At 41.3% G+C, this 18,057-nt stretch overlaps 1 protein-coding gene across 1 annotated transcript in view; it reads left to right on the top strand.

Moving 5' to 3' along the window:
• The window catches only part of LOC109936206 (centlein-like), a 211,266-nt gene that overhangs the window by 108,710 nt on the left and 84,499 nt on the right, over positions 1–18,057 (top strand). Inside the window, exons 3-4 of the mRNA XM_048595425.1 lie at positions 5,975–6,178; positions 15,324–15,421. Coding sequence (XP_048451382.1) covers positions 5,975–6,178; positions 15,324–15,421 — 302 coding nt within the window. The remainder of the gene's footprint in view (positions 1–5,974; positions 6,179–15,323; positions 15,422–18,057) is intronic.

Here is an 18,057-nt window from a genome sequence, read left to right as displayed (position 1 = left end):
TTCCTCTCTGTTTCTTATCACTCAGCCAATTTTGAATTTACGTTGCAACTGTCTCTTTCATTCAAAGACGCTATCACTTCACGAGTCTGTTTGTGGCTTTTTGGAAGTCCATGTATACTACTGCAACAACCTTTCCCTCATCAACCTCTCTGTTACTTCTTTAAAAAACTGCAGCAAGTTAGTTAGACATAATTATTATCCTTTTACAAAATTTCTCTCACTCCACACACACCATTCTTCAGCGTTCATAACATGGGTGTTTATGCTGTTTGAACCATAGTAAAAAGGCTTTGTGGGTATTAAGTTACTTTACAAAAAGGCAGCATTTGGGAAGGGTCTAGGCCCGAAACGTCAGCCTCTCTGCTCCTATGATGCTGCTTGGCCTGCTGTGTTCATCCAGCTCTGCAACTTGTTGTCTCGGATTCTCCAGCATCTGCAGTTCCTACTATCTCTGATTCAGCATTTGGGAACGTTTTGTTTTTTGCGGGGGTTGTAGATTGAGCTCATTCTAATGAATGCCACATTACTCTTGGAGCCATGCATGTTTTTATGTAACTGCTTTTGTTTGCTTAGTGATTTCAGAATTCTGCTAATGAATAACAATATGAGTGACTGTCTGTCAAAGATGAGTGATAATTAGTATGACTGCTATTTTAACTAATGGTGCACAAAAAAGGCTAAACATTGTCAAGAACATTATACATGTTTATGATATTTTGCAGTGTCAAGACTTCTTCTTGATATCATAACTGCCCTCCTCTAGTTGTATATTATGTATATTTCTGTATGTTCACAAAATTGCGTACTTTCATATACTTATTGATAAGACCATAAGATATAGGGGCAGGATAAGGCCATTTTCCCCATCGAGTCTGCACCATCATTCAATTGTGGCTGATATGTTTCTCAACCCCATCCTCCTGCCTTCTCCCCGTAACCCTTGATCCCCTCCTAATCAAAAAACTATCTATCTCTGCCTTAAATTCACTTAGTGACCTGGCCTCCACAGCCCTCTGTGGTAATGAGTTCCATAGATTCATGACTCTCTCACTGAAGAAATTCATCCTCATCTCAGTTCTAAAGGGTTATGCCTTCACTCTGAGGCTGTGTCTTCAGGTCCTAATCTCTCCTACTTACGGAAATGTCTTCTCCGCGTTGATTCTATCCAGGCCTCTCAGTATTCTGTAAGTTTCAATGAAATCCCCCCTCCCCCATCCTTCTAAACTTCCATCCTGTACAGATCCAGAGCCCTCAACTGCTATGACAAGCCCTTCATACCCAAAACCATTCTTGTAAACCTCCTCTGGCCCGCCTCCAAGACCAGCACGTCCTTCCTTGGTACAGGGCCCAAAACTTCTCTCAATTTTCCAGATGCGGTCTGACCAGAGATTTATGCAACCTCAGCAGTAAATCTCTGCCTTTGTATTCTACCCCTCTTAAAATGAATGCCAACATTGCATTTACCTTCCTAATTGCCAACTAAATGTGTATGTTAACCCTAAGAGAATCTTAAACTGGGACTCCTGAGTCACTTTGTGCTTCAGATTTCTGAAATCTTTCCCCATTTAGAAAATCTCTATTTTTCCTGCCGGTTTGCATAAACTCACATTAACCTCACTCTAGCCTGTCTAAGTCCTCCTGCAGCCTCCCCACTTCCTTAATACTACCTGTCCCTCCACCTTTCTTTGTGCCATCTACAAACTTGGCAATAATGCCCTCAGTTCCGTCATCCAGATCGTTAATGTATAATGTGAATAGATGTGGTCTCAACACGATCCCTGCCGAACTCCACTAGTCACTGGCTGCCATCCTGGAGAGAAGTGAAATGTAGATATATAATGTCAATGAACATCTGGCTAAGAATTATTTTGCATGGACTTTCAACTTATGAAACGTCATAAGTTCTGGCCCATTTTTTCTCAGCTTGCCCAGGTATTCATCTTTGGAGACTTGTGTCATGTACCCGGCATGTATCCCTGTGACTTTAGCAGCAATATATTTCCCAGTAATCACTGATTCATGAACTAATGATTTTAAATTTTGTCTCAAATTTTAGTTTGCATTTATTCAAAATTGTCTTTTGGCAGATGAAATCATTAAAAAGTAATTAGCAGGAGCTGTTAGAACAATTAGTTATCAATTCATTAAAAATCTAACTACAAATTGTTCCATGCTGAATTGTGAACGCTGCAATGGTTAATTCCTCTTGGATGACTGTCATTGCTTATTAGATGTACACTGACAGCAACCAACCTGGTATCTCATGCCAAAAACTGGACAAAAGCAAAATTAGACTGCCATGTATAAATCAAAACACTGTCCATTATGGGTAATAACAAATACCAGAAACTTTTTAGGGCTGTAATCTAATATATGAGTTTACATAGTAGTTGTGAAGTGCTCGAGATTTAAATTTGTGGTTTACAACTTCATTGGAGTCGTGCCTTACAATCAGTCTCATTGCTCTCCACATAGCATTGCATAAAATTCCAATTGTTTAATAATATCAAAATGCCTGCTTGTCATAAATGTTATTGATGTTTGGTGTTGGATGAAACCATGTGCCGTTTGTCAGAGCTGAGGTCATTGGAGGGTGTTACTTCACACATTGAAGCCAAACACACCAACAAATTTCAATTAAAAGCAACATTTGGTTTACTCAGAAATAGATCCAAAAGTAAACATGAGCTATTTGCCACATTCTTGACATCTTATTGTAAATATTACATATTAAAACATAAGCATAACTCTGCCCTCTTAAACACAGCATGCTTCATATTTTATATAAACCACAGAATTTACAAAGTCTAAGCCAATCCTCTACACTCAGGTCAGCTCAACATTTTTATCCAATGAGTGGCTGAACCATATGGTCCAGAAAGATCCCGGAGGCCACAACTTTTGATTTTAATCATGGCAAGAAGTACTACAATAACACTCAGTGCTGCTAGGATAAGTAGGGGTAAAATTCACCAGCTGCTGATTGACAAGCATTACTTTCCCGAATGTGTTTCTGTGTGGTTCAGTGAAGACAGAACCCAAGAGTTAGGAGTGAGAATCAGCTATTCATGCTTTTGAGCTTACTGTACCATTTGATAAACTCATAACAGTATATGACTGTGGTCTCAGCTCTACTTTTCTGCCTTTCTCCGATAACCTTTCAGATCCTTGTTGATCTAAATCCATCTAATTCAGTCTTGAATGTGTTCAACGACTCCACCTCCACTGCTCTCTAGAAAAGAGAATTCCATAGACCAAGATAGCACAATGTGGAGCTGGAGGAACACAGCAGGTCAGGCAGCATCAGAGGAGCAGGAAAGCTGACATTTCGGGTCAGGATCCTTGTTCAGAAATTTCTGAAGTAGGGTCCCGACCAGAAACGTCAACTTTCCTGCTCTTCTGATGCTGCCTGGTCTGCTGTGTTCCGCCAGTTCCACATTGTGTTATCTCTGACTCCAGCATTGGCAGTTCTTACTATCTCATTCCATAGACCAATGTCCCTCTGCGACAAACGAAAAAACATCACCTCAGTCTTAAGTAGGAGACCTCTAATATTTTTAAATGTATTCCCTAGTTCTAGAAACTTACCCCTCCCCCAACAACAACAAGGGGAATCATCCTCTCAGCATCCGCCCTGTGAAGTCCCCTTAGGATTTCAGATGTGTCAATAGGTAATCTCTTACTCTAATAAACTCCAATGGGTATACACCCAACTTGCTTAAAGCAGGATTCAGTCAATTGAACCTTCTCTGCACTGTTTCAACTAAATTATATTGCTTTCTAAGTAAGGAGATTAAAATTATTAACACAGAGGGGTTTGGCATTCATAATTCACCAATACTCACTGTCAAAAGTTATCATATCGGAAGTGTTCTCCTGGAAAATATTACTATTATGAAACACTGTGGAGCCTATACACAATGTCCTTTATCATAATATATATATTAATACATATGTAGATACAGTAGTATACATTGAATATGATATCCTTTTGCTTTTTTCAATGGTATGCTAATAAACTGAAATTTTAATGAAATAAATGGAGAGTAGTAGTGGCCTGCAGATATCTCGAGAAGATGTTTGTCTGGTATTTCTTCAATTCTAGTGAGTAAGGTCATGCATAGTTTTGTGTCCACAACAGGATGAGGCTTCATCAACTAGACGTTTGTCAGAACTTTCTCATGATAACTCCTTGAAACCTCAGGGGAAACCCAAGTTAAGTGACATTAGCACCACGGTTGTTACAGTCTCTACAGCACATGATTGGGAGAAGCCTCAAGGAAATTTCACAGGAACATAGGAACAGGAATAGGCCATCCAGTACTTGAGTTTGTTTCACCATTCAATTATATCATGTCTGATCTGTGGCCTAATGCCATATAGCTGCCTTTGGTTCCTAACCCTTAATATCTTTGCTTAACAAATATGTATCTATCTTGGATGTAAAATTAACTACCAATCCACAACCCACTGCTGTTTGTGGAAGAGAGTTCCGAACCTCTACCACCATTTGTGTCTAGAAGTGCTTCCTAGCATCTCTCCAGAATGTTCTCACCCTAATTCTCTGGCTATGTCCCCTAGCTCTGGAATTCCCAACCAGTGGAAATGGTTTATCTTTACCTACCCTGTGTTTTCTTATTAATATCTTGAAGACTTTGATCAGATCACCCTTGGACCTTCTAAACTCGAGAGAAAACAGGCCTAATTTGTATAATGTTTCCTCATAACTTAACCCCTGAAGTCCAGATATCCTTCTTGTAAACCAATGTAGTACTCCCTCCAAGACTGATTTCTCCGTCCTAAGATGTGGTGCCCAGATCTGCTCACAGTACTCCAAATGGGGTCTAACTAGGATTTTTTATAACTGCAGCATTACTTTTGCATTCTTGTACTCCAGACCTCTTGATATAAAGGCTTGCATTCCATTTGCTTTCTTGACTGTTTTCTGCACCTGTTTAAATTAGGTAAACACCACAACTCATGGACATCTACATGACATTATAAACTGGTTTGATTGGCTCTCCAAGATTCAGTTTTTCTCTCTCCAAGTTACAGTTTGGAAGCTGCATCTCACATTATAATCACGATAAGTGTAACTTCTAAGGCCTATGAATTTCCTGAAAATCCCTGAGGTCACAGTGCATTCTAGTGCAATTGCTTAGTTTCAGGGAGGTGGGGTTTTAATTTGGGGAAACAGGTAAAATGAGATTGGTAACTTAGTTAAGGCTGATTTAGAAGGAGTTAAAAGTGTAGAAGAGCTTCTGAATTAATTCATAAGCACGAAGCCCCTCACAATAGGGTTAGAGAAGAAGAACAATAACTTTTGTCATTCCCGGGTGCTAGGCTCCACATTAGAATTGACATCAGTGCCCAACTCAACATCAGCATTAGCATATGAATCTGTGGTAGCACATAACTAACCTGTCTGTTAGATAGATTCAAAAAGCATGTAATGCATGTTTGTCCAGCAAGTCATTTTGATAAACTAGTTTATATTGTGGCTGATCAGCAGTAAAAATATTTTAGCAATGAATATGATGAGAAGCTTAAATTTGTTTTCGTTGGAGCATCAAAACAATAAATACTGCAATTTCAAAAACAAACTACTTTCTCAAACCTGTTCTTTCCTTATTGGTTTCCTTGTGTCACTCCATTTCTAATTAGAGTTTCAATCCCATAGTCACAGAAGGTAGTGTAGGATCTCGTTTACACTCATTTCTCTTCAATCTTCTGTTTTTATGTGTGAAGAATTATGTCTTTACTTTGTTCTTCCTCAAATGGATGGTCTAACTGAGATTAGTAATTCAACTTGCAAAGTACTGCCACTGTAAGACTGAACTCCCCCATAGCACTATAGTGTACTCTGCTACTTAACTGTTGACACTACTTGGTTAAATATAATTTGAACACTTTGTATAGTTGTATTGCAAATTAAAATTGTTTTGATCACCGAACATTTTCCACCAACAAACAGAAGCTGACATTTGATCTCACGGAGGTGCAGCAACAGAAGGCTGCGCTGGACAACAGGTTGAATCAAATGGAAGGACAACCATCTCTTGTCACCAGGTCAGCAGATGAGAGTTCATCGTTAGCTTCCAATCAGGCTCCGAATGCTCCAGCTACACCTCGAAAACCAATGGAAGCAGAACTGAAACAGCTGCAGAGTAAATTGAAGGTTAGAAGTTGTCACCCTGTATATATTTTCTTTACTATGAATTTTCAGCATGTTTTCTGATTTTGTCATTTTGATCAAAATGTTCGTTGATAATTATACCATGTTTAAATTTGATATTGGAAGCAAGCTACCACGGTAATACCCATTTCATATTTCTCACCCCTTAGGCTAGATAGATACTTCAGATTTGGTCTGTGATCTGGGATAGATAGTGTGCCTGAGATTGAAACAAGTATGAACCTAGCATATAGCAATGAAGGATTAAGAAAACCGAACCTGTCAGCCTGACATCAATCATTAAGTGCTTGAATCTAATAATAAGAACATCTTAATGCACTTTTTCATAAGCATACTTTATAATGGTACAAAGTCAATGTGATTTTATGACAGAGAAATCCTGCTTAACAAATCAATAAGTGTGTTTTTGTAGGATACAACCTGTAAGGGTAAATGAAGGGAAACAATCTGGTGAGGTATTCTTGGATTTCCAAAAGGCATTCCATAAGGTACCTCACAAAAACGTTAATATACAAGACAAGGGTTCACAGAGGAGGCGTGATATATTATCATGGATAGAGGATTGGTTAACGGACAGAAAACAGGGGAGGAATAAAAGGTATTCTCAAATTGGCTGGATGCCATGAGGAACAGTGCTGGGTTTTCAGCTGTTTACAACCTACATTAATGATGTTGATGAAGAGACAGTGTAAAGTATCCATATCACAGATGAGCAATCCATGAGCTACCCGAAACACTACACGTGTAGTGTCTCCCACCCGTGCTGCTCCTCTAACCAAAAAAGACCATGTGTAGGTTCGGTAAGGTAAGGCTTTTTTAATTCTTCTTCTGGAAATCTAGAGTAGAGGGAATGGAAGCTAGGACAGTTGCATGCTCCTCTTGCAGGATGTGGGAGGTAAGGGTCACTGCTGGTGTCCCCTCTGACTTCACCTGCGAGAAGTGCACCCAACTCCAGCTCCTCAAAAACCGTGTTAGGGAACTGGAGCTGGAGCTGGATGAACTCTGGATCATTTGGGAGGCTGAGGGGGTGATAGAGAGGAGTTACAGGGAGGTGGTCACACTCAAGGTACAGGAAAAAGGTAGCTGGGTGACTGTCAGGAAGGGGAAAGGGAATAGGCAGACAGTGCAGGGATCCCCTGTGGCTGTTAATAATAAGTATACTGTTTTGGATACTGTTGGGGGGACGACCTATCAGGGGAAGGCCATAGCGGACAGTTCTCTGGCACTGAGCCTGACCCTGTGGCAAAGAAGGGAAGGGGGGAGAATAGGAGAGCAATTATAGTGGGGCATTCAATAGTAGGAAGCACAGACAGGCGTTTCTGTGGACGCGAACGAGATGAAAGGATGCCTCCTGGGTGCCAGGGTCCATGATGTCTCAGATCGTGTCTCCAAGATCCTTAAGGGGGAGGGTGAGCAACCAGCAGTCATGGTACACATCGGTACCAATGACGTAGGTAGAAAAAGGACTGAGAATGTGAAAAACGAGTACAGGGAGTTAGGTTGGAAGCTGAAGTCCAGGACAAACAGGGTAGTTATTTCTGGATTACTACCAGTGCCACGTGATAACGAGATAAGAATCAGGGAGAGAGTGCAGCTAAACACGTGGCTACAGGGCTGCTGTAGGAGGGAGGGCTTTCATTATGTGGATAATCGGAGCACTTTCTGGGGAAGGTGGGACCTGTACAGTAAGGACGGGTTGCACCTGAACCGGAAGGGCACAACTATCCTGGGAGGGAGGTTGCTAGAGCTGTACAGGATGGTTTAAATTAGTTTGGCAGGGGGTGGGGAACCGGATTTATAATTCAGAGGATGAGATATTCAGCCTTCCAACAGACACAACAGGGAGTGAGGTGGTTTATAAAGAAATGTGGTCGATGGAGCGTAATTGTGGACACCGAGATGGTTTACTTCAATGCTGTTGAAGTAAAGCGGATGAACTTAGAGTGTGGGTCGGTACTTAGAACTACGATGTTGTGGCCATTACAGAAACTTCGGTAACTCAGGGAGAGGAACGGTTGTTGGAAGTTCCGGGATTTAGATGCTTTAAAAGAAATAGGTAGGGTGGTAAAAGAGGCGGGGGAGTGGCATTGCTAGTCAGGCCGAGTATAGCAGCTACTGAAAGGCAGTTCGAGAACGATATGTCTACAGAGTCAGTTTGGGTTGAGGTCAGGAACAAGAAAGGAGCAGTCACTTTGTTGGGTTTTTTTTACAGACCCCCTAATAGTTGCAGAGAAGTCGAGGAGTGGATTGGGAGGCAGATACTGGAAAGGTGCAGAAGTCACAGGGTTGTAGTCATAGGTGACTTCAACTTTCCAAATATTGATTGGAAACATTTTAGTTGTAATAGTTTAGATGGAGTAGATTTTGTCCAGTGCGTTCAGGAAGGATTCCTGATACAGTATGTAGATAGACCAACACGAGGAGAGGCCACTTTGGATTTGGTGCTTAGCAACGAACCGGGCCAAGTGTTAGACCTGTTGGTAGGAGAGCATTTTGGCGGTAGCGATCATAACTCTGTTTCTTTCACGATAGTCATGTATAAAGATAGGTACATACAGCAGGGTAAAGTTTATAATTGGGGGAAGGGTAATTACAATTCAGTTAGGCAAGAACTGGGTAACATAAATTGGGAACAGATGCTGTCAGGGAAGAGCACCACAGAAATGTGATGCTTACTGCATGTGCTCAATATGTTTGTCCCTAGCAGGCAGAGAAGATGTGGTTGAGTGAGGGAGCCATGGTTCTCGAGAGAGGTCGAACGACTGGTTAAGAGGAAGAAGGAGGCTGATGTAAGGTTTAGGAAAAGAGGAACGGAAAAGGCTCTAGAGGGATACAAGTTAGCCAGGAAGGAGCTGAAGAAATGGCTTAGGAGGGCTGTAAGGGGACATGAGAAACCTTGGCGGATAGGATCAAGGAAAACTCCAAGGCTTTTTACACATATGTGCAGAACAAGAGAATGACCAGAGAAAGGGTAGGGCCGATCAAGGATTGTAAAGGGAATTTGTGCACAGAGCCTAAAGAGATAGGAGAGGTCCTTAATGAATACTTTTCTTCAGTATTCACAACAGAGAGGGACCTAGCTGTAGAGGAGGACGTTGTGAAACAGGCAGGTAGGCTAGAGGAGGTTGATGTTAGTAAAGAAGATGTGCTAGGAATTCTGAGGAAGTTGAAGATAGATAAGTCCCCCGGGCCTGATGGGACTTATCCAAGGATTCTATGGGAAGCGAGGGACAAGATCGCAGGGCCTTCGGCGATGATCTTTTCGTCCTCACTGTCCACGGGTATAGTGCCGGAGGATTGGAAAGAGGCAAACGTCATTCCCTTGTTCAAAAAAGGCAACAGGGATAACCCCGGAAATTACAGGCCAGTTAGTCTTACGTCAGTGGTGGGCAAATTGTTGGAAAGGGCTCTGAGAGACAGGATTTATGATCACTTGGAAAGGCACAGTTTGATTCGTGATAGTCAGCATGGATTTGTGAGGGGTAGATCATGCCTCACAAACCTTATTGAATTCTTTGAAGAGGTGACCAAACACGTGGATGAAGGTGGAGCAGTGGATGTGGCATACATGGATTTAAGTAAGGTGTTTGATAAGGTTCCCCATGGTAAGCACATGCAGAAGGTAAGGAGGCATGAGATAGGGGGAAATGTGGCAGATTGGATTCAGAATTGGCTGACCCTTAGAAGACAAAGGGTGGTAGTGGATGGAAAATATTCAACATGGTGCTCAGTTACAAGTGGTGTACCACAAGGATCTGTTCTGGGTCCTCTTCTATTTGTGATTTTTGTAAATGATTTGGATGAAGGAGTGGAAGGGTGGACTAGTAAGTTTGCGGACGATACGAAGGTGCGTCACGTTGTGGACAGTGCAGAGGGCTGTTCTAGGTTACAAAAGGACATTGATAGAATGCAGAGCTGGGCTGAGAAGTGGCAGATGGAGTTTAACCCTGAAAAGTGTGAGATGATTCATTTTGGAAAGACAAACTTGAAAGCTGAATACAGGATTAACGGAAAGATTCTTGACAGTGTGGAGGAGCAGAGGGATCTTGGGGTTCATGTTCACAGTTCCCTGAGAGCTGCTACCCAGGTGGATAGAGTTGTTAAGAAGGCGTATGGTGTGTTAGCTTTCATTAATAGAGGGATTGAGTTCAAGAGCCGTGAAGTTATGCTCCAGCTATACAAAAGCCTGGTTCGGCCACATCTGGAGTATTGTGTCCAGTTCTGGTCACCTCATTACAGGAAAGACGTGGAAGCGTTAGAAAAGGTGCAGAGGAGATTTACCAGGATGTTGCCTGGAATGGAGGGAAGGTCTTACAAGGAAAGGTTGAGAGAGCTAGGGCTTTTCTCTTTAGAACGACGAAGGATGACAGGTGACTTGATAGAGGTGTACAAAATGACCAGAGGTATAGATAGAGTTGACAGCCAGAGACTTTTTCCTAGAGTGGAGGTAGCTTTTACAAGGGGACATAGTTTTAAAGTAAAAGGAGGTAGATATCGGGGAGACGTCAGAGGTAGGTTCTTTACTCAGAGAGTGGTAGGGGCGTGGAATGCATTGCCGGAGAGGGTAGTGGAGTCGGCCTCATTAGGGGCATTTAAGCAGCTATTAGATAAGCATATGGATGATAGTATAAGGTAGCGGTGGAGGTTGGATAGACCTTAGGTTTAGGGTAAAAGTTCGGCACAACATCGTGGGCCGAAGGGCCTGTACTGTGCTGTACTGTTCTATGTTCTTGGATTCTGACTTTGCGTCTCAGAAATCACCCATTTTATGTATCTGTTCTGATCTTACCATCTTAGCTCTCATCAGAGTGTGAAATGACTGCTGTGATTGGAGGATCAACCAGCTACTTGCATAACAAATCTTAATGGACATACTCCCCTGCATCTCCCTCAATGAGATTGAAATGCAGTAATAAATAATTCATGTTATGGCTAAACAGGATCTTTGGTGAGACTATACCTGGAATACTGTGCAGTGTTGGTCTCCATATTTAAGAACAGCTATACTTGCATTGGAGACAATATAGCAAAGGTTCACAAGTTATTGAATATTCTGAGGAAATATCCTTGAATTGTACCGTCGCAGATAATGAAATCATAATTCAATTGAAAAACATCTGGAGTAAAGGGGGAAAATGTACATAATCTCATCCTCGCCACTCTACCTGCTGCAGATACATCTGTCCATGACTGTATTGGAAAGAGTGACCACCGCACAGTCCTTGTGGAGATGAAGGCCTGCCTTCACATTGATACCATCTTACAGTGTGCTGTGTGGCACTTTGAGTGCTAAATGAGACAGCCTTAAAATAGATCTAGCAACTCAGGACGGACATCGATGAGCCGCTGTGGACTATCAGCAGCAGCAAAATTGTACTCCAACTCAATCTGTAACCTCATGGCCTGGTAATTCTCCATTCTATCATTACCATCAAGCCAGGGGATCAATGAAGAGTGCAGCAGGGATTGTCAGGAGCAGCACTAGGCACGCCTAAAAATTAGGTGTCAACCTGGTGAAGCTACAAAACTACTATTGAGTGCCAAACAGCAAGGAATAGATAGAACTAAGTGATCCCAGAATCAGTGGATCAGATCCTAGCTTTGCAGTTCTGCCCCATCCGCTCGTGAATAGTTGTGGACAGTTAAACAACCACTGGAGGAGAAGGCTCCACAAATATCCCCACCCTCAGTGATGGAGGAGCCCAACACATCAGTGCAAGAGATGAGGCTGAACCACTCGCAACAACCTTGAGTCAGAAATGCCAAATGGATGATCCTCCTTGACCTTCTCCAGTGGTCACCTGCGTCACAGTTGCTGGCCTTTAGCCAATTTTATTCACTCCACGTCATGTCAAGAATTGATTGGAAGCACTGAATACTGCAATGGCTACGGGACCTGACAACATTCTGAAGACGTGCTCCAGAACATGGCGCTCCCCGAACTGTTCCTGTAGACCTACAACAGCATCTACCCGACGATGTGGAAAATCACACAAGTTTGTCCTGTACACACAAAACAGGTGAAATTCAGCCTGATTAATTACCGCCCCATCTATTCCAGAGCATCAGTAAATCTGGAGGAAGTCATGAACAATGCTATCAAGCCGCAACTGCTTATCAATAACCTGCTCACTGATGACCAGTTTGAGTCCTGCCAGGGCCACTCAGCTCCTGACCTCATTACAGCCCTGGCTAAAACATGAACAAAAGCACTGGATTCCAGAAGTAAGGTGAGTGTGTTGACCCTTGACATCAAGACTGTATTTGACTGAGTGTGGCATCAAGGAGTGCTAGTAAAACTAGAATCAGTGGGAAAACTCTCCGCTGGTTGGAGTCAAACCTGGCACATAGGAACATGGATTTGTTGGAGGTCAGTCATCCCAACTCTAGGATATCTCTGCAGGAGTTTGTCAGAGCAGTGCCCTAGGGCCAACCATCTTCATCTGCTTCATCAATGGCCTTCCTTCCATCATATGGTCAGAAGTGGACATGATTGCACAACTATTTGCAACAGATGTTAACAATATCCAGGCTTGGGCTGAAAAGTGGCAATTAACATTCATGCCACACTAAACGCCAGATAATCACCATTTCCAATAAGACACAATCTCACGACTACTCCTTGACGTTCAGTGACACTGCCATCACTGAATTCCCCACTATTAAGGTCCTGGGGATTACCATTGACTGGACTCACCTAGAGACTATGATTATTATAACAAACAGCTCCAAAGCCTGTCCACCCTCTATATGGCATAAGTCGTGTGACGGAATACTCCCCATTTGCCTTGATGAGCGCAGCTCCAACAATACTCAAAGCAGGTCGGTTGATTAGCGCCACATCCACAAATGTTCAGTCACTCCACTGCCGAAGCTCAGTGGTAGCAGTATGTACCATATACAGAAATTCATCAAAGATCCTTAGACCTTCCAAACGCACAGCCACTTTCATCTTGAAAGACAAAGACAGCAGATACATGGGAACACCGCCACCTGCAAGTTCCCCTTGAAGCCATTTCCCATACTGACTTGGAAATATATTGTCATTCCTTTACTGTGGATAGGTCAAAATCCTGGAATTCCCTTCCTGACAGCATTATGGGTCTACCTACAACAAATGGATTGCAGCGGTTCACCACCTTCTCAAGACCAACTAGGGAACGGCAATAAATGATGCCCCAGCCAGCAAGTGAATACAAAAAACCTAGCCTAATAGTAACCGTGTAACTAATGTCAATTGTAGTAAAAACACACAAGGTTCATTAATAATCTTTAGGGAAGGAAATCTGCCATCCATACCCAGTCTGACTAACATGTGACTTCAGGCTCACAGCAATATGGTTGACTCTTAAGTGACCTCTGGGCAATTGGGTATGGGCAATAAATGCTGGCTTAGGTAGCAATGCCCATACCCTATGAACGAATACTTTAAAAACTACCAGACAATTGTTTATTTACTTATGGACTTACATATCTTCTATCTACTTTAAGCAGCTCAGCCCGCTTATTACAGTTCTGCATTAGCATGGTGTATTTTCATAACACATCTCTCCCAAAAAAAATGCATGCAATAACTACCTGAGTGGCTGTAAATTGGGAGAGGGGAGTGTGCAGTGGGACCTGGGTGTCCTTGTGCACCAGTCGCTGGAGGTAAGCATGCAGGTGCAGCAGGCGGTAAAGAAAGGAAATGGTACGTTGGCCTTCATTGCGAGAGGTTTTGAGTACAGGAGCAGGGATGTGTTGTTGCAGTTGTACAGGGCCTTGATGAGACCACGCCTGGAATATTGTGTGCAGTTTTGGTTTGCTTTTCTGAGGAAGGATGCTCTTGCTCTTGAGGGAGTGTAGCAAAGGTTTACCAGGCTGATTCTGGGGATGGTGGATATGACGTATGAGGAGAGATTGACTAGGTTGGGATTGTTTTCGATGGAGTTCAGACGAATGAGGGGGGATCTCATGGAGACTTATAAAATTCTAACAGCTTTGGACAGGATAGATCTAGGGGAGATGTTCCCAATGGTGGGTGTGTCCAGAACCGGGGGTCACAATATGAGGATTCAGGGTAGAGAATTTAGGACAGAGATGAGGAGACATTTCTTCACCCAAAAAGTGGTGAGTCTATTGAATTCATTACCACAGGAAGCAGTTGATGCCAGAACATTGAATGTATTCAAGAGGTGACTAGATATAGCACTTGTGGTGAATGGGATCAAAGGTTACAGGGAGAAAGCAGGATTAGGCTTTTGAGTTGGACAAAGGGCCAAATGGCCTCCTCCTGCTCCTATCTTTTATGTTTCTATGTAACTTTCCAGTCTTTTAGCTGGATGCCAAATGATGTTGGTTGTCATTATGTATTTTGGCTATTGCTTTGCAGAAATTGGGCCTAAGTTGCAATCTCGAAACATGCTTGCTGGCCCTGTCTACCTCTTTCTCGTGAGCTCTATCGCTCACTCCCTGTCCATCTCTTTCATGCATTACCTGAGTCTAAAGTACATCTATCTTCCAGAAACTGTTCTGATTTCCATCACTTGTCCTCCAAGTTCCATGAATACTGCATACCATTTTTGGCGAAATTGAGTACAGAAATTGGCTGTTCAGCAAAACCTCTGTGTTAGTACGCATGAACAGTATCCTAAACTATGTGACTGTTGTGTTCTTGTCTTCCTGTATTCCCTTGTTGCAACCATCTATTGAATGTATTTTAAAATGTTGACATGCTTCAATCACTAGCACTGATGATTCCTCATCCCTTTGTCTAAAAATGTTTCTCCTACCATTTGTCTAAATCTCTTATATATGTCTCCATGTTCCAGATCCCTTGGAACTATTGGAAACAATTGTTTCTTTCTAATTTTGTCATACTTTCATAATTTTAAACAGCTTCTTTCAAATCGCACTGAAATGAAAAAAATCTCATGTACTTTGAGCAAGTGAAAAATAAGTAAATAAATTATAGAGTTCTCTTTTCTAGCTATACATGAATATAAAAGTTAAAAACAACATGGAACATGTCATGCTTTTCAGGTCTAAAAAAAATTACCATTGGAATAATTTGAAATAATGAAAATTGGATTTTTAAATCAAGCTTTTGTTTTCTTATCCGAATTAAATATTTGTTTTTCTGGTGCAGAATGCAACAAATGAGATTTCAAAGCATTTAGCTACCAACAAAACCCTAAAAGCTGACCAGCAAGAAAAGGATGAACAGATTCAGCAATTGCAGGAAAGGTAGGAATAGTTCTGCGGTTTGTTGTGTGTGGCGCAGCCTAGTGGTTGCCTTTCTTAAATAAACACCTCTGTTTAGATACAATGTATTCTAACTTACATTAACTTACAATAAAAGTATGTAATTTATAGCAGTAAAATTTAGAAATCATCTGTGTTATATCATTAATTTAAATATATTAAATGCAGAACAACAATTGGTTCATTCTTTGTCTTGGATACATATAATGAATATTTTTGAATTTAAAATACCATAATAATTACATTAGTAACATCCATTAATTTCATGAGCAGCTAAGAACACATGATTATTGGTAATGGATAGAAAAGCTAAACCTTCGGTGCCACTTTAAATTAACTAAATGCGAGTGTTGCTGGCAAGACCAGCATTTATTGCTGATCCCCAGTTGACCCTTGAGATACTGTAGTGAACTGCTTTTGTGAAAGGCACAGTGCTGTTAGATAGAGAGTTCCAGGATTTAAATACAATGATGATGAATGAAAGGCAACTGATATGCAACTTGGTGTGTGACTTGGATAGAAGATTGGGAACGATGATTTTCCCATGTATTTTCTGCCCTTTGAGTTGCGGCATAGCGTCCTTTGGTGGTACACACTGCAATCATAGTGTATCAGTGGTGGAGGGAGAAAATGTTTAAGAACATAAAAAATGGGAGCAAGGGTAGGCCTTTTGGCCCCTCAAGCCAACGTTGCTATTCAACAAGACTATGGCTCATCTGCCCCAGGCCTCAATTCCTCTTTTGTGCCAGTTCAGTGTAGCCATCGACTCCATGATATTTCAAAAATTGATCTGCATCTTTTTTAAATAGCCTCCTCAAGTCTGTAGTGTAGAGAATTCCAGATATTCACTATCTGCTGGAAAAAGAAATCCTTTTGTCCCACTATTGGTAACATCTCAACATCTACATCTTCAAGCTCCCTCAGAATCTTGTATGTTTCAATAAAGCCATCCTTCATTCTTCTAAACTCTCATAAATAAAATCTAACCTGATTAGCTTTTCTTGATAAGACAACCATTTCATCCTAGGAATCATACTAGTGAATCTCTTTTGTACAGCCTTCAGTGCCAACAAATCCTTTTATAAATACGGGGACCAAAACTATACAGTACACCAGGTGAAGCCTCACCAACACCCTGTACAATTCTAACAAGACTTCCCTGTTTTTAAGTTCTAACCCCTTAGCAATAAAGGCTAAAATTCTATTTGATTTCTTGGTTTGTTGTTTCACCTGCATGCTAACTTTTGTGTTTCATGCACAGGGACACGCAGATGCCTTCGTGCTGCACTTGTTTGGAGTTTTTGTCTATCTAAATAATAGTCTAGCATTTGATTCATCCCATCAAAGTTCATGACCTCACAATTTCCTGCATTCAACTCCATCTGACAAGTTTTTGCCTGCTTATTCAATCTATCAATATCCCCTTGAATATTCCTGATGTCCTCATTGCAGCATGTCCTCCCACCTATTTATGTCTTATCAGTAAATTTGCATACATTACACTCTGGCCCCGCCTCCAAATCATTAACATAGATAATAAATAATTGAAGCCCCAGGAACAATTTTTGTAAAACCCCACTAGTGGCAACTTTTCAATCTAAAAACTCTCATTTTTTACCAACTCCCTGTCTTCTATGTGTTAACCAGTCCTCAATCCATGCTAATATATTAACCACTCCCCCCACCCTAGTCTGTGAGTCCCAATCATGCACAAGAACTGTTTTATGTGGCACCTTGTAAAATACCTTGTGAAAATCCGAATACACTGCATCTACTGTTTCCCCTTTATTGATACTGCTTATTATATCCTTAAAGAATGCTAGCAAATTTATCAGACATAATTTCCCTTCCACAAAACCATCTTGACTGTGTTTGATGCATTAAACTTTTCAAAATGCCTTGCTAATTCTTCCTTAATTAATGGACTGTATTTTCTTAATTAGAAGTTATGTTAACTGGTCTATATTTTCCTGCTTTCTGTCTCTCTACCTTCTTGAACAGGGCATCACATTAGCAGTTTTCCAATCTACTGAAACCTTCTGGAATCAAATGAGTTCTGGAATATTTTAACTAATGCCTCCATCTGTATCTGCAGCCACCTTCTTGGGCACCCTTGGATGCAAGCCATCAGATCCTGGTCTGCCATCTGCACCATTAGTTTGTCAATTACTTTGTTCCTTGTGATAGAGACTGTTACAAAATTGTTCCTCCATTAGCCCTCACCTATCTATTATCTTTGGGATGTTTATACTGTCCTCCACCTTGAAGACTGATGCAAAATATTGGTTTAAGTTATCTATCATTTTCCTTTTTCCCATTATCAATTCCCCAGTTGCATCCTCAAATGGTCCCACACTCACTTTAACAGTTTCTTTCTTTTTATATATCCATAGAAGCTCTTGCTGTTTGTTTTTATATTTATTGCCAATTTACTTTAATAATTAATTCCCTCCTTCTTTATTAGCTTTTTAATCATTTGTTGCTAGTTCTTTAAAAATTCCTAATCCTCTTACCTACAACTAGTTTTTGCTGTTTTGTTTGGCTTAGTTTTTGATTGGATACTCTTAATGGAAGGTTAGAGGAGCCCACTAATGCTATCTATATTGTGCCGGCTCTGC

Source organism: Rhincodon typus, chromosome 3 (genome assembly GCF_021869965.1).
Source record: "Rhincodon typus isolate 14 chromosome 3, sRhiTyp1.1, whole genome shotgun sequence".
Taxonomy (NCBI): domain Eukaryota; kingdom Metazoa; phylum Chordata; class Chondrichthyes; order Orectolobiformes; family Rhincodontidae; genus Rhincodon; species Rhincodon typus.
This window is presented reverse-complemented; position numbering and strand designations above follow the sequence as displayed.